Source organism: Coregonus lavaretus (genome assembly GCF_964263955.1).
Source record: "Coregonus lavaretus genome assembly, chromosome: 20".
In the NCBI taxonomy this organism is placed as follows: Eukaryota; Metazoa; Chordata; class Actinopteri; order Salmoniformes; family Salmonidae; genus Coregonus; species Coregonus lavaretus.
Genome location: NC_140007.1, coordinates 24,448,442 through 24,476,057, shown reverse-complemented (window position 1 = coordinate 24,476,057; position 27,616 = coordinate 24,448,442). Strand labels below are relative to the sequence as shown.

At 42.7% G+C, this 27,616-nt stretch overlaps 1 protein-coding gene across 1 annotated transcript; it reads left to right on the top strand.

Moving 5' to 3' along the window:
- Positions 1-234: 234 nt before the first annotated feature.
- LOC311147467 (E3 ubiquitin-protein ligase TRIM33-like) lies at positions 235-26,973 on the top strand. The gene is made up of 20 exons (XM_084184170.1): positions 235-796; positions 5,535-5,653; positions 5,796-5,943; positions 6,329-6,461; positions 7,520-7,636; positions 10,174-10,288; positions 12,580-12,726; positions 12,909-13,026; positions 13,505-13,815; positions 14,196-14,381; positions 14,853-15,062; positions 19,467-19,608; positions 20,687-20,750; positions 20,993-21,155; positions 21,933-22,345; positions 22,560-22,683; positions 23,200-23,274; positions 23,649-23,801; positions 25,466-25,516; positions 26,091-26,973. Exons 1-20 carry the CDS (start codon positions 238-240, stop codon positions 26,313-26,315), a joined length of 3,573 nt encoding a protein of 1,190 aa, XP_084040296.1. The 5' UTR covers positions 235-237; the 3' UTR covers positions 26,316-26,973.
- The last annotated feature ends 643 nt before the right edge of the window (positions 26,974-27,616 follow it).

Below are 27,616 nucleotides of genomic sequence, written 5' to 3'. Positions count from 1 at the left end.
TACTACAAGTTATTTCTCCCTCGCCCATCGAAATAAACCTCGCTTTCTTTAACAAGTTGTAACTTGCGCCATGCTGCTGTTGTTGCTAGCTAGCCAACATAAACTAGCTGGTAAGGGCTTATCAGGACGACTGACTGAACCGAATCCATTCGTCTCCACACTCGATTCTCAGCTGCGTCATCAATTTGGGCACCAGGCGTGTCCCTATAGCCTCTCCCGGTTCAAAGAGGAAGGAAGATGGCGGACAACAAAGGCGAAGAGGATATCGAGAGCGCTTCCAAATTAGATTCAGAACCTCGGGGAGAGGATAGCGGAGACCCCGAATTGAAAGATGTGAATTCGGTGATTGTCATAGAGCCCGATTCGAAAGAAGGAGAGGATTTACAATCCCAAGATAATGTTTCTCAGATGTCTACACACGCTAACGTTAGCGGAGGAGGGGACGCTAGCAGCAACAGCGCGGGCGCAGGGGGGGAAGGCAGCACTAGCAGCAGTCCAGTTGGGAACACCAATGGGGGTACAACCGAGTCCTCGGGTGCTGGGGACATTGCTGGAACCTCACTAGCATTCACAACAGAAATGTCTCCACCGCCGACGGTTCCACCAGCCAACCCCGTCACCCCAATAAACCTTATGGATACGTGCGCTGTGTGTAAACAAAGTCTCCAGACCCGTGACTGTGAACCCAAACTCTTACCGTGTCTTCATTCATTTTGCTTGAAATGTATCCCCCAGCCAGAGCGACAAGTTACCGTACAGGTTCCCGGGCCGAACGGACAGCCAGACACCCACATAGGTGAGTGTAGCCCTTGATCATGACTCTCAGTTCCATCACATTAGTCATTGGACGAAGGCTTCTTCTGTAGGGGGGAGTTTTGTCAGCCAGACACCCACATAGGTGAGTGTAGCCCTTGATCATGACTCTCAGTTCCATCACATTACAGTCATTGGACGAAGGCGTCTTCTGTAGTGGGGAGTTTTGTCAAGAGTCGCGACGATCGGTCTTAACATTAACACACATCACTTGCGACACGGTTTTGAAAGTATAAGGACTTTATCTTCCATATCGGCGATAAATAATAATAACACACCTTTTTATAGGGTTAGGGTTCCCACACGGCCATATTTCCATGTTACAGCGCTTGTTTACGGAAAACAGAGTGGACTGACTACCTGTGCTAATTATCTAGCTATCTGCATCTCCGAACACCTGTGTGTAAACGGAAGACGGATGCCACAAACGTGTTGTCACTGAAAAATACTGTCGGCTGCAACTGTGTTAAAACCGTGTACAGTAAGTGTGTATTTTGCATTTGTGAAAATATTTTATATGAAAGTAAAGAATGTTATGTTCCTAGAACCGTACCGCAATTGAGAATAGATGCACGTTAAGATTGAGTATTTGTCTGTTTTGGCTTCCAGATCAAATTCGCCCTTTAAACAGAACATGCAAGGTCCTTGGACTAAGGAGTAACGTTAGGCTCCTTTAGTCCAATATTGGGCAAAGGTGAGTGTAGCCTACTTGATTGAAGTGGTCATAGATTATTTGTACCAGCAATTGTGTATAAACATTGAGTACCAGGCAGCAGCCCAATGGTCAGCAAGCGTAATGACATGCAAATAAATCGACTTGATGGAAAGTTTCAGGATAATATTGTTTTTCACTAATTACTAGATGTCATATGGAGATAGATATATTACTCACATTGTGACTCATTACAATAATGATTCACATTGGGCCTAACCTAGCTAATAATGGGAGTGCAACATAGCATACTGAATAGTCAACAGCCCCTGGGCCTGATAGGTCTATGCCAGAAGAGTATTCATATTGAATATCACGTGCCCCACGGTATAATTATTTTCAGTTTGTCTTATCTGTAAAGAGCCTTGGCCTAAGACCCAAAATTCAGTTTCTCCATCCTTCCTCAAGGTGGGAAGTTTGTCCATCCATAGAGCATTATCCTTGCATGACAATTACACCAGAACTACTATGCCCACATAAAGACAAGCCACATTCATATTTGGTAAGCCCCCAAAATTCTGTTATGGTGTTGCTTTGGGACCGGGTGACGTGATTGTTGTAAGTTTGTGCATGTCTTCAGACAGAACACACATTTTGTTTTACTTCTGTTAGCAAGGCTTCCAGGAGTAAAAATGTTGGAAGATCGGTGGATATGGAAAAGAGCTTGTTTTCTGTCAAAGGACGTTCAAATGATAAATCTCAGATCTTCAAGTCTGAGGGGCTCTTTGAGCCCACCACTATGGCAACCAAATAACCTACCCGGCTATGGGTCTGTCTGCGGTTGATATGGGAAAGATGCAATGATCCATTTCTCAAATTGATCCATGTGGAGTAGGCCAAACAATGTGAGAGGACATCCATGTGAGATTGGACCTTAAAGATATAGGCCTATAACGCCATTGACAAATCAAATGACTGATGAAACATTGTGCTCTTGGTTGCTTGCTGGGAAGAAATCATATGTTTTCCAGCTATACTAATTCAAGTCATTTAGCAGATTTTTCCAGTTCAGATTTGATTCACATAGACAGTTATGTCCAAAGAAGTCAACCAACCAACATTTTCCAGCTTGCAATAATGATTAGGCCCATTTCTGACTAGGCAAGACTTTGGATTACTATTTACTTTTACTCTATCAATGGTCAATTCTAGTAAACCCGTTCTTGATACATTAACCCTAGGCTAACTATTGACATTCAGAACTCATTTACAGACATTTTATGGGTAAGTTATTAAGGCCTAGGTTAAGATCATGGGCAACCAAGAACACATAATTCCAGCATTATTTCTGGCATGAAATCAAGGTAAAATGTTTCCCATTTTAGTTGTGACCTAGTTCTTCACCTTCTATTGGTGGACACTTGATAATGGCCCAGGAACACTACCCTTTCTGCTTGTCAGCACCCGTTGCGTTCTGGAAGATGCCATTATGACACTTCAGCCTACACCTAGCCTAGTCTGGTCCTCCTAGATCTGTTTGTGCGTATTGCAGCCAACCCCTATGGTCATTGACATACCAACGTTTTGGCATTGACAATTACCATAGTGGTTGGCTATACACTCCCGAGTGGCGCAGTGGTCTAAGGCACTGCATCTCAGTGCTTGAGGCGTCACTACAGACCCCCTGGTTCGATTCCAGGCTGTATCACAACCGGTCGTGATTGGGAGTCCCATAGGGCAGCGCACAATTTGCCCAGCGTCGTCCGGGTTAGGCCGGTGTAGGCCGTCATTGTAAATAATAATTTGTTCTTAACTGACTTGCCTAGTTAAATAAAGGTTAAATAAAATGTTTTTTAAAAATACACACAAACCGATATGGGACCAGGCTACGCCTTGCCTATTCAATGCCGATGGCATTTTGGGCACTGTGGTCAGAACTACCCAAGGGCTGTGCTTTTTTCTTTTAAATTATTAAGACCCACTTTGTCTTATCAACATGGCTAAGATCGGATGAATTCAATGCAAAACATAAATACAGAAGCCTAAATAAGAGCAGTAGACTTAGGCCTAACTGTTTACAATGCCATCATATATTTATTTATGTGTGCAAAGTCTACAAAAAAGAACAAAATCGCCACTTGGTTTGGTATAGCCTACCTACAGCTGAGGGATTGGGTTGGGGGAAACTCAAATTCAACGATTGAACTATGGATGCAAGGAATTGCAGTACATGAGATCGATATCATGGTTTTAAAAATATTTTGAAGCTATACATTTTTTATTTACAAATTAAGTGTTAGGCCAATCATACAACATTATATTTGGGGTTATTTGCCTTGCCCTCATAAATCGCTTATGTGAATGTGGCATTTGTGGTTTAGATTTCATGTAGACCAGTAAGCCTAACTGTAGCTGGAGGGCCTAACCATTGAATAAACAAACATGTGGACTAATGGTACAAAATTGTCAGTGTCATCCACATATAGGCTACTAAAAAGGTCAGACATGACCGGTGCCACAAAATTAGGCTATGCTTTAATGTTGGCTGTCTTAGTTTTCCCCTAGTCTGATAGCCATGTTACAATTTCAGACATTCATGCATGAAATTCTGCCTCACCTGTTATTTAGGTCATATAAACAGTATAATGTAACAATAACCAACCATGAAATAGATTTTGCATTTGGATACAATGTTTGTGTGCACTGCAATGTCTGTGTGCATGCGCCCTGACTTGCCGCAGTTGAAAGTGTCACAGCTGCAGTGGCAGATCAGATCAGCCTTGGTGGTGTGGTCTCACAAACCCTCTCCAGCTGCACTCACAGCCAATCACTCACAGCCCCCTGCAGCTGGGGCTTACACAAACCGGCTGTGTGCAGCCCGAGCCAGTATATACTGGCTCAAACCGGTCTGAGCTGGTTTGTGCTGCATCCAGTGATGTACAGGGGATTTAATTGATGGGTTTAAGGGAGTTGAGAGGAGTTAAGTGTGGAGTAGTTAAGGATTATGTATTCAACATTTAGGGTTATGTATTTTCAACATGCATATCATTGCCCACTTATGATATAGCTCACTGATTTACATATCTTGCATGAGCATAGCTACCTCATTATTCAGAAAACTTGAAAATAATAGGAAATATTGGGGTGAATCAGAATAAATAATAATAATTTAATGGATTTATATAACTCTTTTCCCAACCCTCAAAGGGAAACTGCCTCATCAACCGGTCGGGATTGGGAGTCCCATAGGGCGGCGCGCAATTGGCCCAGCGTCGTCCGGGTTTGGCCGGTGTAGGCCGTCATTGTAATGAAGAATTTGTTCTTAACTGACTTGCCTAGTTAAATACTTTAAAAAAAAAATATATATATATATATATATTTAAATCTACCACCAATATGTAGCACCCACCTACTTAGGTCCTGTGTAGCTCAGTTGGGAGAGCATGGCGTTTGCAACGCCAGGGTTGTGGGTTCGATTCCCATGGGGGGCCAGTATAAAAAATAAATAAATTATAAACTCACTAACTGTAAGTCGCTCTGGATAAGAGCGTCTGCTAAATTACTAAAATGTAAAAATAATGTATTTCATAGTCCGCTATTCATATGGTACTTACCAATTCAATTGTAACATCTTTATTATTACTAAGTTTAAGTACCAACCAATGGTAAATGGTAAAAAACTGACATGGCTGACCTTTCTCAAACAAGGCTACCCAGAAACCAGTCTTTCCATACAGTTCAGACTGTAGATACAATCAAACTCATCTTCATAAAAAAAAATGCATTGTGTTTGTGACAAGCTGAGAACATGTGGAGGGACAAATGATCATTCAAAAATGTAGTTGAACCAGCTTGTGATGCCTAATCTGTTTGATGATTTGCATCCATCTCTTTTCTATATAGGCTTTTTGAATAGCCTCTGACCTATGTAGTATCTGTATGAAAACAATTAGTGAGAAAATGCTGTTTTTTTGCTGATTTCAAATGTTTTCTTTGGCAATTTCACCCCTTCTTAGGCTATAGGCCTAACCAGTGCTTCTCTCTCATATCTTTCCTCTGTCTACTCTAGTGAATGTGATGCGGTGCATAGTTTGTTGTCAAGACTGCAAACAGAGTGACATCATTGACAACTACTTTGTCAAGGACACTACCGAGGCCTCCAACACTTCAGATGAAAAATCTGCACAGGTATACCACAATTGATAACACAATCCAGTTACATTCAATTGGATGGTTGATTTATTACAAGCTCCCCTTTTATCAGCAGCATGTAGCCTAGCCTAAGTATGTGTCTAAGTGTAAGTGGGGACATGTGTTTTGTCTCATTCAGATGTGCACCAGTTGTGAGGACAACGCAGATACCATAGGGTTCTGTGCAGAATGTGGAGAGTGGTTGTGCAAGACCTGCATTGAGGCTCACCAGAGGGTCAAAATCACCAAGGACCACAAGATCCGCAAGAAAGAAGACGTCTCTGAGGGTAAACTGCCCTACAAACCTAAACACAATATGAAATGTGTACCCTGGAATATCAAGTGACAATTTGACATAGTTGCATGTGTAGGCCAGCACTTTCTATTTGCAAGGAGGAGGCTCTGGGGTAGGCATTTGCTGTCTCATAGCACGGTGTAGTTTTTCCAGGCCTCCTAACTTCATAGCTGATTTGCTGTTGCCATGGCAACCATGCTGCAGAATCACTGACATGCAGTACTATATATTGTGGTTCTATCAGACTTTTCTGAAGCATTAATTTATATATCTCTCTCTTGCTTCTATTCTTTCTCTCACACTTTCTTTCACTTTTTTTCCACTCACCATATTTCATATTCTTTCATTCTTTCGTTTGTTTCTCTCGGTCTCTGTAGAGTCTGTAGGTGCGTCGGGTCAGAGACCTGTGTTCTGTCCCGTCCACAAACAGGAGCCCCTGAAACTCTTTTGTGAAACCTGTGACACACTCACCTGTCGGGACTGCCAACTGCTGGAGCACAAGGAGCACAGGTAGGACATGCAGTGCATAGACAACACAGGAATGATCTTTAGAATAGGGCATCTAAATCTGTAGTGGATACTGGTCGGTGGTGGTGGATGGTAATGCATTTGGTTTTGTGTTACATTCACATACACTACCGTTAAAAAGTTAGGGGTCACTTAGAAATGTCCTTGTTTTTGAAAGAAAAGCAATTTTTTTGTCCATTAAAATAACATCAAATTGATCAGAAATACAGTGTAGACATTGTTAATGTTGTAAATTGCTATTTTAGCTGGAAACGGCTGTTTTTAATGGAATATCTTCATAGGCGTACAGAGGCCCATTATCAGCAACCATCAGTCCTGTGTTCCAATGGCACATTGTGTTTGCTAATCCAAGTTTATCATTTTAAAAGGCTAATTGATCATTAGAAAACCCTTTTGCAATTATGTTAGCACAGCTGAAAACTGTTGTGCTGATTTAAAGAAACAATAAAACTGGCCTTCTTGAGACTAGTTGAGTATCTGGAGCATCAGCAATTGTGGGTTCGATTACAGGGTCAAAATGGCCAGAAACAAAGAACTTCCTTCTAAAACTCATCAGTCTATTCTTGTTCTGAGAAATTAAGGCTATTCCATGCGAGAAATTTTTTATTGCTTCTTTAATCAGCACAACAGTTTTCAGCTGTGCTAACATAATTGCAAAAGGGTTTTCTAATGATCAATTACCCCTTTGATAAACTTGGATTAGCAAACACAACGTGCCATTGGAACACAGGACTGATCGTTGCTGAAAATGGGCCTCTGTACGCCTATGTAGATATGCCATTCAAAATCAGCAATTTCCAGCTACAATAGCCATTTACAACATTAACAATGTCTACACTGTATTTCTGATCAATTTGGTGTTATTTTAATGGACAAAACATTTGCTTTTCTTTTGAAAACAAGGACATTTCTAAGTGACCCCTAACTTTTTAACGGTAGTGTATCTCCAATGAGGATCGGGCACAATGAGAAAAGCAGCAATCTCGTCCAGTGATCTAAGCCCTAGTGTTCTTTGCTGAACAAAGTTTATCCTCTCTCAGGTACCAATTTCTGGAGGAGGCCTTCCAGAACCAGAAAGGCTTCATCGAGACACACATGGCCAAACTGCAGGAGAAAAAGACCTACGTCCACTACTCACACTCTCACGTGACAAGCAGGTACAGCAGCATTCCCATCTCTTCTGTGAAAGTCTTGTAATGCGACTTCATAGCTGCAGGGGGAACTTTCTTCTAGGTACAAATCTGGAACCAGCTTCCTGTCCCCCAATCCTAATCTTAACCACAGTGGGGCAAATGCTAAACTGACCCAAGATCAGTGTCTTGGGGCCATTTCACCCTACAGCGATTTCATACAGGTTTGTTAATGGGTTGAGGACAATGTCCCCTCAAGCAGCGCGCGGGTGCGCAGTAGCCCCGAGACTGCTGCGCAGCTCCCCCGGGACTGCCAGCCAACGGAGAGAAGCACGAGATTCAATTTCACTTAACTTTCTAGAGTTTTCCATGTTAGTTTCCCTTTACTGTGGAATTGTGAACGAATCAACGCAATATTAGCCACTTTCAATGCAACATACCTAAATAAAACTAACTATGTTAGTATGCAAAACTAACTATGCAAGAGATTTTGTTGTAGGCAGAACGCATCGGAGTAGGATTCTATTGCATTAACATGAACGACTCAGCCCGTACTCTACACAGACCGGTGTGGTATAACCGATCAGAGCTGCAGTAGGCCTATATGCAAATAGATCATTACCATAAATGGAGCTGTGCCATTTACTTTGAACTGAACTGTGTTTACAGCATGAGCGGTCGTGAGTAGATGAACTTGTGCAGCGAGAGCTGCATGTAGGCCCGTGTGCACATTTTGTTCATGTCCTTTGCTAGTTAGTGAGTTATTAGCCCAGTTATAGATAATTTGTGGTCAGCAATAGGGGAGTTTTTGCTTCCTACAAGAGCACAAAACGTGTACATGTCTAGACATCTTTGAAAAGTGAGTCTGGTAAAGAGCTTTCTTTTGTCTTAAAGGGGTAGTGTTGTATTTTGAGGCAGGCTTGAAAAAGCTAAGTAGCCAATAAGCAGAGGGTAGTATAATTTGTCTGATTCTCTGTAATAATGGTATGGGAATAATAATGCATTTTATTTTGTATAGTGGTTTCTTTCATCAAACAACACAACAATATTTTCAGTCACCTCCTTGTCTGAAAGACAAGTGGATAAACAGGTTGTCAAGCCTTGCATGTTTTTTTTCAAAAGTCTTATCCTCAGGGGTGCGTGCTCAGTCCCCTCCTGTCCTCCCTGTTCACCCATGACCTCATGGCCAGGCACGACTCCAACGCCATCATTATGTTTGCCGACGACACAACAGTGGTAGGCCTGATCACCGATAACGATGAGACAGCTTATAGGGAGGAGGTCAGACCTGGCCGTGTGGTGCCAGGATAACAACCTCTCCCTCAACGTGATCAAGACAAATGAGATGATTGTGGACTACAGGAAAAAGAAGAGGACCGAGCACGCCCCCATTCTCATCGACGGGGCTGTAGTGGAGCAGGTTGAGAGCTTCAAGTTCCTTGGTGTCTACATCACCAGCAAACTATCATGGTCCAAACACACCAAGACAGTCATGAAGAGGGCACGACAAAGCCTATTCCCCCTCAGGAGACTGAAAAGATTTGGCATGGGTCCTCAGATCCTCAAAAAGTAATACAGCTGCACCATCGAGAGCATCCTGACTGGTTGCATCACTGCCTGGTATGGCAACTGCTCTGCCTCCGACCGCAAAGCACTACAGAGGGTAGTGCGTACGGCCCAATACATCACTGTGGCCAAGCTTCCTGCCATCAAGGACCTCTATACCAGGCGGTGTCAGAGGAAGGCCCTAAACATTGTCAAAGACTCCAGCCACCCTAGTCATAGATTGTTCTCTCTGCTACCGCACGGCAAGCGGTACCGGAGCGCCAAGTCGAGGTCCAAAGGCTTCTTAATAGCTTCTACCCCCAAGCCTTAAGACTCCTGAACAGCTAATCAAATGGCTACCCGGACTATTTACATTGTTCCTCCCCCCACCCCCTCTTTTACGCTGCTGCTACTCTCTGTTCATTATCTATGCATAGTCACTTTAACTCTACCTACATGTACATATTACCTCGACTAACCTGTGCCCCCGCACATTGACTCTGTACCGGTACCCCCTGTATATAGCCTCTCTACTGTTATTTTACTGCAGCTCTTATTTTTATTTTTTAGTTATCAATTTTCTACTTAACACTTATTTTTCTTAAAACTGCATTGTTGGTTAAGGGCTTGTAAGTAAGCATTTCACTGTAAGGTCTACACCTGTTGTATTCGGCGCATGTGACATAACATTTGATTTGATTGTAGGTCTACATTGAACATCACACATTGGCTGCTACTGTAGGCTGAATGATAGAACAGCTATATCCATGTTCAAATGTTATGAGATGCATTTTCTCCATTGTTTTTTATGGTAGGCCACTCTGGTAGGCCTACATTATGATCAAATAGCCACAGTAGCCTACTTGACCACTATTAAAACTGTAACTTAAAGCGGGTACAGCCCCAGTGTTCACAGTAAACGTATGCTGGAAGTTGCACAATTTTCTCAAAGTGCTATTTTATTGTTTATTAGTGTGTTTGTAGTTTGAGTGACTGTGTGTGTCCCCGTTTCCATCCAGGCTAAAGGAAGTTACTGAGACCCATAGGAAGGTGGAGCATGAGATCAAGATAGCCGTGTTCACTCTTATCAACGAAATCAACAAGAAGGGCAAGTGTTTACTGCAGCAGCTTGAGGTAAGGCCATTATGAAACCTATGCAAGGAATGTATTTAAACTTCTCTTCAGAACCCTTTGAATTTAGAAGATTTATGCTCTCAGGCCCATTTTCCTAGAGCCAGATTATGCCTAGTCCTGGACTCAAACACACTTTCAATTAAGGTTTTTAATCTAGGGTTCGGGAAACAGGCCTTCAGTGTTTTTATCAGCATCTACTAATGAACTGTATCTAGGCCTACAGTACCAGTCAAAAGTTTGGACAAACCTACTCATTCCAGGGTTTTTCTTTATTTTTACTATTTTCTATGTTGTAGAATAATAGTGAAGACATCAAAACTATGAAATAACACATATGGAATCATGTAGTAACAAAGTGTTAAACAAATCCAAATATATTTTAGTTTCTTCAAAGTAGCCACCCTTTGCCTTGATAACAGCTTTGCACACTCTTGGCATTCTCTCAACCAGCTTCATGAGGTAGTCACCTGGAATGAATTTCAATTAACAGGTGTGCCTTGTTAAAAGTACATTTGTGGAATTAATGCGTTTTAGCCAATCATTTGTGTTGTGACAAGGTAGGGGTGGTATACAGAAGAGAGCCCTATTTGGTAAAAGAACAGCTCAAATAAGCAAAGAGAAACGACAGTCCATCATTACTTTAAGACATGAAGGTCAGTCAATACGGAACATTTCAAGAACTTTGAAAGTTTCTTCAAGTGCAGTCGCAAAAACCATCAAGCGCTGTGATGAAACTGGCTCTCATGAGGACCGCCACAGGAATGGAAGACCCAGAGTTACTTCTGCTGCAGAGGATAAGTTCATTAGAGTTACCAGCCTCAGAAATTGCAGCCCAAATAAATGCTTCACAGAGTTCAAGTAACAGACACATTTCAACATCAACTGTTCAGAGGAGACTGCGTGAATCAGGCCTTCATTGTCGAATTGCTGCAAAGAAATCACTACTAAAGGACACCAATAAGAAGAAGAGACTTGCTTGGGCCAAGAAACACGAGCAATGGACATTAGACCGGTGGAAATCTGTCCTTTGGTCTGATGAGTCCAAATTTGAGATTTTTGGTTCCAACCGCCGTGTCTTTGTGAGACGCGGAGTAGGTGAATGGATGATCTCCGCATGTGTGGTTCCCACCGTGAAGCATGGAGGAGGTGGTGTGGGGGTGCTTTGCTGGTGACACTGTCAGTGATTTATTTAGAATTCAAGGCACAATTAACCAGCATGTGATACGCAATCTGCAGTGATACGCAATCCCGTCTCGTTTGGGCTTAGTGGGACTATCATTTTGTTTTTCAACAAGACAATGACCCAACACACCTCCAGGCTGTGTAAGGGCTATTTGACCAAGAAGGAGAGTAATGGAGTGCTGCATCAGATGACCTGGCCTCCACAATCATCCGACCTCAACCCAATTGAGATGGTTTGGGATGCGTTGGACCGCAGAGTGTTAAGGATCTGTGGGAACTCCTTCAAGACTGTTGGAAAAGCATTCCAGGTGAAGCTGGTTGAGAGAATGCCAAGAGTGTGCAAAGCTGTCAAGGCAAAGGGTGGCTACTTTGAAGAATCTCAAATATAAAATATATTTTGATTTGTTTAACACTTTTTTGGTTACTACATGATTCCATATGTGTTATTTCATAGTTTTGATGTCTTCACTATTATTCTACAATGTAGAACGTGGTCCTCTGTAGCTCAATTGGTAGAGCATGGCGCTTGTAACGCCAGGGTAGTGGGTTCGATCCCCGGGACCACCCATACGTAAAAATATATGCACACATGACTGTAAGTCGCTTTGGATAAAAGCGTCTGCTAAATGGCATATTATTATAGAAAATAGTAAAAATAAAGAAAAACCCTTGAATGAGTAGGTGCGTCCAAACTTTTGACTAGTACTGTATATATTGAGAAACATGAATACTAATAAATCACTATGAACTTAATCTCGCTCCTACATTGCCAGATGATGGGAAGTTTATTCTGTGATGTTACTTGGATACCGTTTTAATTGAATAGAAAAGGGGTTATGCTTGACCCTAATTACATAGTAATTACATAGGTGGTTGCCTGTTGGTAGTGGCAGGTAGCCTAGTGGGCTGCAGGTAGCCTAGCAGTAATGAGTTTTAGGCCCGTAACCGAAAGGTCACTGGTTCGAATCCCCGAACAGACTGAAATCAGTTGGTGCCCTTGTCCAAGGCACTTAAACATAATTGTTCCTGTAATTCGCTCTGGATAAGAGTGTCTGCTAATTGACTAAAATGTAAGGTTTCTCCCAACCGTTTGTCCCTTGGTCCTCCAGAGTGTGACTAAGGAGAGGAGCATGAAGCTGTTTTCCCAGCAGACAGACATCGCTAACCTGGCCAGGCAGATCCTCCACGTGCTCAACTTCACCCACTCTGCCATTAACAGCGGCAGCAGCACCGCGCTGCTTTACAGCAAGAGGCTGGTACGGAGTACAGATAAACACACACACACTCAGGGAAAAGCTCTCCGCAACGAAAGGCTAAAGAGTGCACTATATTATATGCGGAAGCTATGACGGTTGCCCTATCCTAAATCGATCCTCTGTATATAGTATATTGTCTATATAGTACCTACAAACAACATCCCAATATCTTCATTCTTCAGATCATCTACCAGCTGCGCAAGGTTCTGAAGGCTGGACTGGAACCAGTGCCTCAGGCTAATGGTTCTGTTCGCTTCTTCTGTGACCCCACATTCTGGGCCAAGAATGTGGTCAACCTAGGTGAGAGGACCCCCCTATGACTGTGATGGGGTTTTGGGGGTTTACTACTCTACATGCAGGGAAGTATGCAAGGACATCTGTTTCTGGTCACCGATGGTACAGTATAAAGCATTTAATAGAAAGGGAGATGGGGGACGGGGACGCACTCAATATACTTTGAAATGTCTAAATCCAATCGAAACTGTGTAGAAATGGTAATGAAATGAAATTATAACTACATTCATAGTTTCTTGACTGTGTCCAGCTTGTTAATAATCACCGAAATGAAAGCTAGACAGGTCAGGGAGCATCGAATTTAAGAAACGATGGATAGAAGACAGTTTTTCTCTCTCAAATTCTGATAGTTAGAAAATATAACATATTTTCAGTGTGGCCCTCCTTACCTAATTCGGCCTAGTTTGACAGCCTTGGTCTAGGGGAATCTTCATACACTCAGTCACTTACTCTTAGCCTCCCCTCTCTCCCCCTCCCACTGTAGGGAACCTGGTAATCGAGAAGATGCCCCAGGCTCAGCACCCTCCCAACATTATGGTGGGACCCATCTCCCCGGGCCATGGCCACCCAGGCCACGGAAAACACCCGGGGCAGATCAATCTGGCTCAGCTCCGCCTGCAGCACATGCAGCAGCAAGCCTTCGCCCAGCAGAAACAACAGCAACAACAACAGCAGCAGCACCAACAACAGCACCAACAGCAGCACCAACAGAGGATCCAGGAGCAGATGCGTATCGCTTCCCAAATGTCCCAGCAGCACCCCAGGCAGGGTGGACCTCCGATGGTACAGCAACAGGTAGACTGAGGAGGACAGCATTTTTTGATTATTTTAGGGTACCGTTGTTCCCATCGATAGCAGTGGTGTAGTGAAGGGTAAACATACGTAAACACTGTTTACGCACCTTTTTTATTTTGCACAAGCGTTTACCCACCTATTGCGAAAAAATGCATTGAAAATATAGGTAGTGTTAATTTACTCACCAATCATTTTTTGACCATTACATCACTGATTGATGGAGTACATTTGTCAAGCCAGGTTCACTTTTTTATTTACAGAAAATAGTTATACAGTCATAACATAGTGGAACTATAATAGTAATCAATATTATCTGTTGCTCTAAGGATTTAGTTAATTACAATGCAATTTTATGTAAAAGTCTAACGGTCTCTCCCCAGCCCCCGCGCCTCATCAGCATGCAGGCCCAGCAGAGGGGCCCCATGAACGGCGGTCCCCTCATGTACCCCCCCCACCACCTGCGCCTCGCCCCGGGACAGGGCCGCATGCCCAGCCCCAGCGCCCAGCCACGCATGCCCAACGGTCAGCAGTACCCCCCAATGATGCAGCCCCAGCTGCAGAGACAGGTCAGACTACACCACTCACATTATGTCCCTGAGGGGAGGTATAGATACTTTATTACTCCCCAAAAGGGAAATTGATCAGAAAGACAATATCCTTAGAATAATAACAAATACAGTAAACAATAGATATGTTTTATGCAGAAACCGGTGTGAGTGATTGGCACTACTGTCGCCATTTTGTAGTAGGATTTTCACTGAGTGTGTATGTATGGGTACCTTTTTGTGTTTAGCTGACTATAGATTCTGAGATGAGCCACCACAGGTTTCGTTTGTTACATCTAACAGGGGTTTGGCACTTTTTCTACTTGTACTTAAATAGTAGTTGTGTTTTGTGTTGCATGGGCATGATTAGTGATTATGCTTCCAAAAGTTACCTTTCAGCACGTCGTAGACCTGGTAGAATTGAACAATAATGAATAGTCAATGCTGTTGTAAATCTCTAGTTTTTGACCTCCTCCCTCCCTCTCCCTGTAGCATTCTAACCCAGGTCATGCTGGACCCTTCCCAGTGGCCTCTCTCCACAATGTGACCCCAGCCAACCCCACCAGTCCCACCAGTGCCAGCATGGCCAGCGCCCATGCCCACCGTGGCCCCGCCAGCCCCATAGTGGGCGCCATCGAGCTCATCCCATCCGTCACCAACCCAGAGAACCTGCCCTGCCTACCAGACATCCCTCCCATTCAGGTACACACAGCCCTCAGGGAGCAGGCACATGTCACGTACCTCCAAATCTCACCAAACCTGCTTCTATTCTCATCCCGCTCCTTTTCTCCTGGCCCCCACCTCTTTGCTTTTTGTAGATCTGATGGGATTGGATAGGTGTGAGTAATACAGTGCATTCGGAAAGGATTCAGACCCCTTGACTTTTTCCACTTTGTTACGTTACAGCCTTATTCTAAAATGGATTAAATTGTATTTTTCACCTCATAAATCTACACACAATAACCCAGACCCTTTACTCAATACTTTGTTGAAGCACCTTTGGCAGCAATTACAGCCTAGAGTCTTCTTGGGTATGATGCTACAAGCTTGGCACACTTGTATTTGGGGAGTTTCTCCCATTCTTCTCTGCAGATCCTCTCAAGCTCTGTCAGGTTGGATGGGGAGCGTCACTGCACAGCTATTTTCAGGTCTCTCCAGAGATGTTTGATCGGGTTCAAGTCCGTGCTCTGGCTGGGCCACTCATGGACATTCAGAGACTTGTCCCGAAGCCACTCCTGCATTGTCTTGGCTGTGTGCTTAGGTTGTCATTGTCCTGTTGGAAGATTAACCTTCGCCCCAGTCTGAGGTCCTGAGCACTCTGGAGAAGGTTTTCATCAAGGATCTATAATAATAATAATAATATTATGATCTCTCTGTACTTTGCTCCGTTCATCTTTGCCTCGATCTTGACTAGTCTCCCAGTCCCTACCGCTGAAAATCATCCCCACAGCATGATGCTGCCACCACCATGCTTCACCGTAGGGATGGTGCCACGTTTCCTCCAGACGTGACGCGTGGCATTCAGGCCGAAGAGTTCAACTTTGGTTTCATCAGACCAGAGAATCTTGTTTCTCATGGTCTGAGAGTCCTTTAGGTGCGTTTTGGCAAACTCCAAGCGGGCGGTCATGTGCCTTTTACTGAGGAGTGGCTTCCGTCTGGCCACTCTATAATAAAGGCCTGATTGGTGGTGTGCTGCAGAGATGGTTGTCCTTCTGGAAGGTTCTCCCATCTCCACAGAGGACCAAGGCCCTTCTTCCCGGATTGCTCAGTTTGGCCGGGCGGCCAGCTCTAGGAAGAGTCTTGTTGGTTCCAAACTTCTTCCATTTAAGAATAATGGAGGCCACTGTGTTCTTGGGGACCTTCAATGCTGCAGACATGTTTTGGTACACTTCCCCAGATCTGTGCCTTGACACAGTCCTGTCTTGGAGCTCTACGGCCAATTCCTTCGACCTCATGGCTTGGTTTTTGCTCTGACATGCACTGTCAACTGTGGGACCTTATATAGACAGGTGTGTGCCTTTCCAAATCATGTCCAATCAATTGAATTTACCACAGGTGGACTCCAATCATGTTGTAAAAACATCTCAAGGATGATAAATGGAAACAGGATGCACCTGAGCTCAATTTCGAGTCTCATAGCAAAGGGTCTGAATACTTATGTAAACAAGGTGTTTCTGTTTTTTCTTTTTAATACATTTGCAAAAATAATTACAAAATCTGTTTTCGCTTTGTTATTATGGGCTATTGTGTGTAGATTGATGGGAAAATAATCATTTAATCCAGTTTAGAATAAGGCTGTAAGGTAACAAAATGTGGAAAAGGGAAGGGGTCTGAAAACTTTCTAAATGCACTGTATGATTAATATTCAATGTAACTTCTGCCATATTGCTTTATACCCATCTGGTCCTTTCCTATTTTTGCTCATTGAAGGAGCTAGGGGTAGGGGAAGGGGGTAGGGAGCGGAATGGGAACCTGGCTCAACTCAGGTCAACTCAAATGTGGTGCCTAGTGAAAGTCTACACACCCTTTGCACTGTCACGTTTTCTCCCTTAAATGAAAAAAAATGAATTGGGATTTCCCCCTCCAATGATCTACACAACCTACTCCACACTTTCAAAGTAAAATAAAAATGATATACTTTTTTGGGGAAAAAATATATCTTGATTGCATAGGTCTACACACAAATCACACAATTACTTTTAATTGGGTCCATCTGTGTGCAAAAGTAATGGTTTTCATAATTTTTGAATAACTTCTGTCTCTAAGGTACCTCAGATGTATAGTAAATGTCAAACAATGATTTAACCTCAAAGCCACGAAAGTGCTTTAAAAACTTGTCAGGGATGAATTTGTAGACTGGGACAGATCAGGGGAAGGTTATGAAATCATTCCAATGCACTGAATAACCCTTTGAGTATAGTAATTAAGCTGTTGATGGTGTATCGTATCACCTGGGTACTGAGAGGATCTGACCGTCCTTCATAACTGCGGTAAGGAAGAGAATGGAAACTACTAAGCTAACATATTGAATTGTTTTAAGATTGTCATACCAAGGATCATTTAGCTATTTGATTTTGAGTTTTAGGACCCCTTAAGGTATAATTTGTTATTTATTTGACGTAACATTGAATTTGGGCTTATTGCTATTAGCCCATAGAAACACATTGAATAACAGCTTCTACAGTTGAAGTCGGAAGTTTACATACACCTTAGCCAAATATATTTAAACTCAGTTTTTCACAATTCCTGACATTTAATCCTAGTAAAAATTCCCTCTCTTAGGTCAGTTAGGAATGTGAAATGTCAGAATAATAGTAGAGAGAATTATTTTATTTCAGATGTATTTCTTTCATCACATTCCCAGTGGGTCACAAGTTTACATACACTCAATTAGTATTTGGTAGCATTGCCTTTAAATTGTTTAACTTGGGTCAAACGTTTCGGGTAGCCTTCCACAATAAGTTGGGTGAATTTTGGCCCATTCCTCCTGACAGAGCTGGTGTAACTGAGTCAGGTTTGTAGGCCTCCTTGCTCGCACACGCTTTTTCAGTTCTGCCCACACATTTTCTATAGAATTGAGGTCAGGGCTTTGTGATGGCCACTCCAATACCTTGACTTTGTTGTCCTTAAGCCATTTTGGCACAACTTTGGAAGTATTCTTGGGGTCATTGCCCATTTGGAAGACCTATTTGCGTCGTAGAGCAAAACGGAGAATAACACAGTGTTCATGAGTTATCTTTCCATAGAGCGGTCAAACCATTTGGATGCTACAGACGTTTTCGCGAGAATACAGATTTTCGGGATGTCTCATGGTCTGACAAACACAATCTAGCTCTGCCACCTTTCACAGCAGATGCGGAAGGTTGACATTGGCGGATGCAGTGGATTGAGATGCAGCCCATGCAAAACAACATATCTCTAGCTTAAACTGGCAGATTTTGATGGAGATTTTTTTATTATGCTAATTAGATTTCCATGTGGCCGCGTACATCGACTCTAGGGGGTTGTGGAAATCTGTGGATGGATCAACAACACTGCATTCATTCCACATCACTGGCCTGTATGTGGCATGTGCTAAAAAAATCTATTCCAAATCATCCTTCCTGTTTGCAAAAAGGCCATTAAGGAATACTGTAAGAGAATATGGCAAACAAATGTACTTTTTTTCATAAATGCAAAACTTTAGGTTTGGGGCAAATAAAAAAACAACAACATCAGAGTGAACCTTTCATATATTTCATGAATTGTGTCGGCATCATCATGTTAATATGGGTATGCTTGTTACCGGCAGGGACTTGGGAGTTTTGTGAAAGGGGCAAAGCACAGATGAAAGCATGCCTTTAGTCTTCTGAAGACCTTACACTGGGATAGAGATGTATTTTTCAGGGTGACAATTATCCAAATTATAAGTCCAAAGATGCACCATAATGGCTTTCCACAAGGTGTTCAGTGTTTCTGAGTGGTGTAATCTCAGCCCTGACTTAGATCTGCATGACAATCAGAGACAATACTTTAATATTGCTGTCCATTAATGATCCCCAACCAACTTGACTGAGCTTGAGCAATTTTGCCAAGAACAATGGATAGATGTTGCCCCAAGAGTTGTGGAAAGTTGGTGGAGCCTTATCCAAAATTATTTACATTTTACATTTTAGTCATTTAGCAGACGCTCTTATCCAGAGCGACTTACAGTTAAGTGAGTGCATACATTATTTTTTTCATACTGGCCCCCCGTGGGAATCGAACCCACAACCCTGGCGTTGCAAACGCCATGCTCTACCAACTGAGCTACATTGCTGGCAAAAGTATTAACTAAGGGGTGTGAAGACCTAATGCAATCAACAAGTCTTAATTTTTATAATTTTCATTTTGAAAGTGTGGACTAGTTTTGTGTAGATCAGTTGGGGGGAAAATCCCTCTTTTTTTTTTTTATCCATTGTTAGATTTTAATTTAAGCGAGCAAAATGTGACATGTGCGAAGGGTGTATAGGCTGTCACTAGGCACTGTACATGGTGATTCTTCATCAGAAATGGTCTCAAGGTGAACTGAAAATGACCACTAATTCTGTGTTATTTTCCTGTGGTTGGATGCTTTGGCACAATCAGCTGGAAGACGCGGGCTCCAGCAGTCTGGACGCCCTCCTGAGTCGCTGGATCTCAGCCAGCACATACCCTCAGCTAGGCCTGTGGCCCCCCGTGGACATGAATCCCTCCCCCGGACTCTCCACACACTCGCCTGGCTCCTCAGGTACTGGAGGACTACAACGCATACACACACACACACACACAGCTTCAATCCCATCTATGATTTTGAATCATTTGTCAAAAACAAGTGCTCATATATCACTGTCACGTTTTACGAAGATAATCTTTTGTATTACATGACTTCTATATTACTGCTAGGGTTGAATACCGGTGTCCCTGGACTTCCCGACCATGCCCCTTTCCGTTTCCCGAGAAATATATTGAACGGTCCCGTGGACTAATAATATAAAAATGTAATGCCGCACTAATGCAAAAATACAAAATATGCATGTGCGAATAGCTGCATGAACCGGACTTATCAACTCTCTGCCTTCATTCATACATTAGACTAGTCATCACAACGCTAGCAGCCTTCCATATTAAGCCTACTTGACGTAAAGTCTCCAATAGAAAACATAACTTGGTCTACTTGCATGACTTTTATAATTGCATTGCCGACTATCATGCGATGTCTCAACGCAGTTACTGAAGGCAATCTCCACATTCACAAATCTCCACTACTATGGTGCTGCTGAATCTCCGCTACTAGGCCTATTTTCTTATGTTTGTTTAGCTGGAATTGGATATGTTCCCTGTGACAGTCTCCACAATAAGCGGGTTATCATTAAGTAAAAACAGCCACAACCCTTATGAAATTCCCCTGATAGCCAGGTGCAAGGGGAGAGAAAAGTGCCAACAAGTTGGCTGACATCTTTCAGGCAAAGGTAAGCTAAAATGAAATGTAATTTTCACCAGGTTGTTGGTTAATAACCTTGTAATATTGTAGGCCTAAATCAACAAAATAGCGTGGTGACTTTGACAGAACTTTGAGTTGATTCAATTTTGGCAAATACAACAAGAAACCGTTAGATTCAAATCCATATTTCTCCATTTACAGTGTTATAATCATGTCAGATCTTTTTTTCTGCTGGTATTATTTGCTTTAATTAGCATTTCCAGTTTGAACAGGAATACCGGTATGGTTGCAATTTTCTCAGGAAGGAAATTGTTTTTATTTTCAGGAAAATATTCAACCCTAATTACTGCCTCATCCTTGCTCTCTGTCTGTCTCCCACCTGCAGGCTTATCAAACTCCCACACACCCGTACGGCCATCCAGTACATCCAGCACAGGAAGCAGGGGCAGGTAATGATGACACACAGGCTTAGCACTAGACCTCTGCGTGGAAAGTTCAAATGACGCTATTGCATAAAACTGTGGAACATCCATAGGATGGGCAGAAGGTAGCAATGCAGATATTGCACCATAGAGCAAGCTAGTCACTCCTGACCAATGAGTCCTTCTCTCACTGGTATACATGTAAAAGTATATGGATGACTGTAAGGGAGGTCTTGACTGTGTGTGTGTGTATACGTTTGTGTCCTCAGCTGTGGCTCTGCGGGGAGGCCAGTGCCAGCGAGCGCCCCAATGGAACAGCAGGTTAAAGTCAAGCAGGAGCCCGGAATCGAGAAGGAGTGTGGCTTCTCAGGAACCACCTCCTCCAATGTCAAAACTGAACGAGGGAAGGATGGAGGGAGGAGTGCGTGCATGGTAACACACCTCTAACTGCCCAGCTCTTTCACCTCCTTTTAGCCTGTCAGTACCTTGATCTTAATCTAGCAGGTATCTATGTACCTGAGGCTATGTACATTCTCCTCCGTATTTATTTGGACAGTGAAGCTAAAATGTTTAAATGTGACTCTATACTCCAGCATTTTGGATTTGAGATCAAATGTTTCATATGAGGTGACAGTACAGAATGTCACCAGGGTATTCTCTTACATATGTTTTACCATTTAGAAATGAAAACACTTTATATATCTAGTCCCCCCATTTGAAGAAGTCATAAGTATTTGGACAAATTCACTTATAGTGTATTAAAGTAGTCAAGTTTAGTATTTGGTCCCATATTCCTTGCACACAATGACTACCTCAAGCTTGTGACAAACATGTTGGATGCATTTGCAGTTTGTTTTGGTTGTTTCGGATTATGTTTTGCCCAATAGGAACTGAAAGGTGAATAATGTATTGTCATTTTGGAGTCACTTTTATTGTAAATAAGAATATAATATGTTTCTGAACACTTCTACATTTAATGTGGATGCTACCATGATTACAGATAATCATGAATAATAATGAGTGAGTTAGAGGCACAAAGATCAACCCCCCCCCCCCCCCTCCCCCCCTCCCCTGTTATTGGTAATGGTGAGAGGTTAACATTTTTTAGGACGTTTCGGCCTCACTTCTTGGTGCTACACCAGAATTCTCAATGTACTTAACCCACTTGAATGCGTTCAGCTTTTTTTAACGTGTGTGTCTGTCTCACAGATGAGTAGTCCCGAGATCAGCCGGACTCCCCCTCTCCCCGTGCTGGGCTCCATGGCTTCCGCCTCCTCTGTCCAGGACGCCCTCAAGAAGTTGGGGGAGCACGTCAAAACTGAGCCCCAGGACCAGGAGGCCTGCAGCGGGGCCAACGGGCCTAGCAAAGCCCCTAGCACCAGCCCATCCACTAAGGCCTCAGACGCCCCACTGACCAACAGCAAGGGAGCTGCGTCTGCTGCCGTGCGCACTCCACGCACTGCACAGGGGACCAACCAGAGTGGGGCGGGAGGGAAGGATGACGACCCCAATGAGGACTGGTGCGCCGTGTGCAACAACGGGGGAGAGCTGCTTTGCTGTGACCGCTGCCCCAAAGTCTTCCACATCACCTGTCACATCCCTACCTTGAAGTGCTCTCCGAGGTGAGCCCCTGATACATCCACACATGCATGCATACACACAGGCTGGCGTTGACTAGGTGTCAGAATGATAATTAATTTAATTAATATTTCAACATATAAGCCCTTTAACATTGGATGCTGATAGCTTGCCACACATCGGCTATCTTTCTCCCATGTATATGCCTATATATCTAGGTTATTGCTTCACATTTTCTCTCTGGGTTTCCCCCCTCAGTGGAGAGTGGATGTGCACGTTCTGCCGGAGCCTGGCCAGCCCGGAGATGGAGTACCAGCCTGACGACGAGCCTCGTGGCGAGAAGGACAACAGTGAGCAGGGCCTGAGTCCTGAGGACCAGAGGGTCAGTGGAACCATCCACCTGTAATACCTAGAACATGGCATTCCCTGCTTACAGTTGAAAGGACTTTCCCATAGCATTAGTAGTTACTACTGCCACTGTCAATTCAATGCATTTCCCCACTACTTATATCAGTGAATTTCAGTTGACTTTAGATGCCGTCACATTTGAGGAGTAAATCAGTATGAGTTAATTTATCACACTTCTCTTAGTAAGGAGTATGTGAATTACGGACAACTTGTATTTAGTAAGCTTGAACTCATGAAGCCTGATGCGCTACTCTTTCATCTTTAAGTGCTGCATTCAGACAGAGGGACACATGCCTCATCTCTCTCTCTCTCCTCTTTCTCTCTCTTACTCAATGTCTCTCGCTCTCTCTCTCTCTCTCTCTCTCTCTCTCTCTCTGTGTGTCCTAGCTGAGGAATGTTAAGCACTTATGTAATGTTCTCCTGCTTAACCACCCCTCTCTCACCCCCTCCCTCTCTATCGCTCTATTTCTTTCTGTCTCTCTCTCTGCAGAGGTGTGAGCGCCTCCTGCTGTATGTTTTCTGCCATGAGCTCAGCGAGGGGTTCCAGGAGCCTGTCCCTCCCTCTGTAAGTATCACAAGCATGTAAAAGGCAATGCCACCTGTATTCTATCTGACCTTGATGGCCACATGTACTCAACACCTCTACAGAGTACAGCCTCTCTAGGTTTTTTCTTTCTAGGGACTTTTTCCTGGGCACTGTGTTCTTGATTCTGCCATTGCTTTCTTTGGGGTCTTGGCCAGATTTCTGTAAAAGCACTTAGTGTGAACTGCTGATTTAAAAAATACATTGTATTTATAAATAAATTAGATTGATTGGTTTATTGATCCTGCCCTATGCCCACAGCACAACTTTACTTCAGCATTGTGGCTATAACCATAATGTTCTGTATAATAAATGAATGATCCAATATGGCTCTCTAACCATGGTGTTCCCACCAGATCCCTAATTACCACAAGATCATCAAGAAGCCCATGGACTTGACCCTGGTAAAACAGAAGCTACAGTTGAAGCATGTCCAGCACTACCAGAGCCCCATAGAGTTTGTCTCGGACGTGCGCCTGGTCTTCAGCAACTGTGCCAAATACAACGAGGTTAGTGGGCATGAATTCCATGCATGATGAGATGGGGCTGAGTGATAGTTTAATGGATGCAGGAGAACACATGCACACTAATCCTGTATGCGGGCAGTGGAAATGCACCATGCAGAATGTTGATATCCTTATCACACCATTTTGCATGAACTTGGGCACCCACAGGGATTAACACTGGATGACCGGATGCAGTTACTGTGTACTCACACTAGACTGTTTGTTTTGAGTGTGGTGTTGCAAAACTAATTTGCCTATGTGCTGATTTTCCAACCTAAATATTTTCATGGCCACTAATGTAATGTCTTCCTGGTCAGTTATTTTGTAAGCAGTGATATCGCCTGCTACCATAAGACTTCTTGATTTGTTTACTTATGAGTTAACAAAACAAGCACATCTATAAAGCATTGACTATTATTGTCATTATTGTCACAATATATTCAAGATTTTTGTCATTCTAAATAACTTGATGCTTTCTTGCAGCCAGATTACCTTTAAAATGCTAATACATTCCGTTTTGTCTGTATTCCTTATAGCTAACCGTTTCTATCAATGATAGATAGTTTGTCCTTGACTTGATAGTTTTTTGGGTGGAGTTTTCCTTTAATATCTTGGGCAAGCTATCTTTTGGTATTTGTTTCATTAGTCCATTGTTGATATAGTCCCAAAATAGAAATACAGCTGGTAAATGCATCATACGGCTGTATTTCTATATTTTGAAAGTTATATCTTGAAAACTTGATTGCTGACATGCAAAACATTTTGGGACTATATCAACAATGGACTAATGAAACAAATACCAAAATATCGTTTTGAGGGTGGAATTTTCCTTTAACGTGTATATTTTCAATACATACTAACCCAAATACTTGGACTTTTCGAATGCAAAAGTTGTCCCGTGTGTGGGATCTTCATTGCATTGGACCTTTTGATATGGTGTCAATTTTTACTTTCTTAATTGAATCTCTCTGGACATGTTTTTGAGTGATGTGTTTAGGGGAAAGATGCTTTACAAGGAATTTGGTGATTTAGATTTTCAATAGTGATTTGAAATGGAAAATACCTTGCATTGAGAGAATCAATGAGGAACTGAGTTGTGGAGGTAACGTTAAAAGGTTTCCTACTGGTTGCAGTTGACGTAGTCAACGGTCCAGCTCAATGTGTTATATATGCTAATTTAAGATTTAAAGGGACACTTACTAGATATCAGTGAAGGGACCGTCAGTGTCAAGGCTAGTAAATCAAGCTAACCAATTTAGCAAGGAGAGAAATTGAAAGACGTAATTCCCAGGAATATGCCAGGATCCACAGCAAGGCCATGGATGCTGTTCAGAATTCTCTCAACAGGCTGAAGCAGCCAGGTAAAGACAGACCGTAGGTAAAGACACTAGACTAGTTGGGAAAAGTAATGGCAAGATTTACCCAAGGTCTGCAACTGCAACCTTCTTAAGTTAGACAGTAAGTGAAACAAAAGTTTATGGAGGGATGACACAAACCACATTTGGACACCAGTTCAATAAGGGGTATATTTTACTTAGGCCGAAGACCTAGGTTAGTGACAGTACACATGGTTGTTACCTATAACCTGTCTGTGCTGTGAAATCCCCCTGCCCTCCCCCCCTTCTGCTTTTTGGTATTTTATTGTACTGTTATCACCCCTTTTTTAGATGTCTCGAATAATCCAGGTTTATGATGAGGAGAAACAGAGTAATGTGCAGGTAAGCTGTTTCTAATACACATGGAGGGGAAAGGTTTGGCTGCCCAACCTGCCACTTGGATTGTTAAAAACGTGGTTTTCCTGTGTTTTATATGTATTTCCACACTGAGGTTAGAATAATATTGTGAAAATTATGATAATGCCTTTTTAGTGTAAGAGCTGTTTGAAAAGACCGCCTGAAATTTCAGCCTGTTTTGGTGGGAAGGAGTTTTGGGGTAAATTTGTTTAGACCAATAAAGAGTTCCAAACCTCTCTGCCAATAACAGCTAGTTCTAGACAGTCCAAGCAAAATTCTTGCTTGAGAAATTGCTCTTTGCTTAAGAAGCTATTTTTTTTCCTTCTTATTTTTTACCATTTTATTTGAAAAAAATCACAGTAAGGTACTTAATTGTTACCCAGAAATGATTTGATATTGAGATAAAACATTTTAAAAAACCAGCTGCATTGGACCTTTTAACCCACTCTAGTGTACTCCATCCCCTCCCCTCCCATTCCTTACCCATTCTTCCCTCCTGTTCAATGATGCCCTCACACCCCACCTTCCTCATACTCTCCCCCTCCTTCCCTCCTGGCAGGCGGACTCGGAGGTGGCACAGGCAGGGAAAGCAGTGAGTTTGTACTTTGAGGAGAGGCTGCTGGAGCTCTACCCAGAGGAGAGTTTTCCCGAGGTACCAGAGGAGCCCGAGGCCCCAGTTGGAGAGGGAGAGGAGGCAGATCTCACAGAAGACTCAGAGGATGAATTTGTGCAACCTAAACGCAAGCGGTTAAAAACAGATGAAAAGATGCTCCACATCAAGTGAGAATCAGTGTTAAAAAAAGGAAAAGAAAAGGTCAAGAAGTGAAAGGATTTTGTCTTCCTTATCTGAAATGCAGGACCTATTGTACACATTTACACGTTTATTTCATCCTTTGCCTCTTTTAGTTATTGTAAAATAGAAATGAAATTAGTCTGTATCTGGCAAACTGGACTTTTTAAAGACATATTGGAATTTCCACTCCTCCATTTCCTCTGGCAATTTATGGATGTTCAAAAAAATGCTTGTACAGATTTTAAGTATGATTTGTTTGCAGTAGTCATTTTTTTTCTATTATCATTTATGATAATATTTGTGAAACATGCTTTATAAAATATCCAAAACTCCCATTTCCTCTAATCTTAAAGTTTGACATGAATTACCTACCAAGTATTTGTATTGTGTTTGAAATATTTTACCGGCTGTAAATAAGAAAAACCAAATGAGGAAAAACCAGTGGCTTGTTTGGTCTTTCATCAATAAATAAAATATGTTCAAATAATTCCTGTCAATGTTGCAAGACTTAATTTCAGGCTCTGAGAAAAAACAGATTGAACAATGTTGTTTCTGTGATCTTTTGCTTTCCATGATCTAAACAGGTCTCTTTTGGGAAAGATTTGTAATCTCATGATCTGAATAAAGGATAAAATGACGTTTTTAAATTAATACCAGGTTGGCAATGGGTTTTATAATCAATGACTCAAAGACTGGGTCACAATGGTTAATGAAATTGAAACATTTGCAACTCCAGATAATATGGTGCAGGTTTTCAAATGAAGTTACCAAACCTCAAATGAGGTTACGCAAATTGACTTCTCTTTTTACTTCTCTATTTTACATGAGTCAAAATGTGCCGCAATGAAGGACAAACCCGAGTCATCCCGACCCCTCCATCTCTCACATACCCAAGTACATAGGCTACCCAACCCTGAGAGACAATCTGCACTAAAAGGGGTTAATTCGTTTCTGTAAGTACATCACCCTTAGACAAAGTAGATAGGAAATGGCATTTCTAAATATCAATCCAATCAATCAACTAAAAGTACTGTATTGTCAAAGGTGTGAACGTTTTAATGGAACAGTCATTTTGTGACATCTCATTTAAAATCAGAGTCCGGGGCCTCCCGAGTGGCGCAGCGGTCAGACCCGGGTTAATTCCCGCGCTGTGCCACAACCGGCCATGGCCGGGAGTCCCATAGGACGGCGCACAATTGGCCCAGCGTCGTCCGGGTTAGGGGAGGGTTTGGCCGGGGGTGATTTACTTGGCTCATCGCGCCCTAGTGACTCCTTGTGGCGGGCCGGGTGCC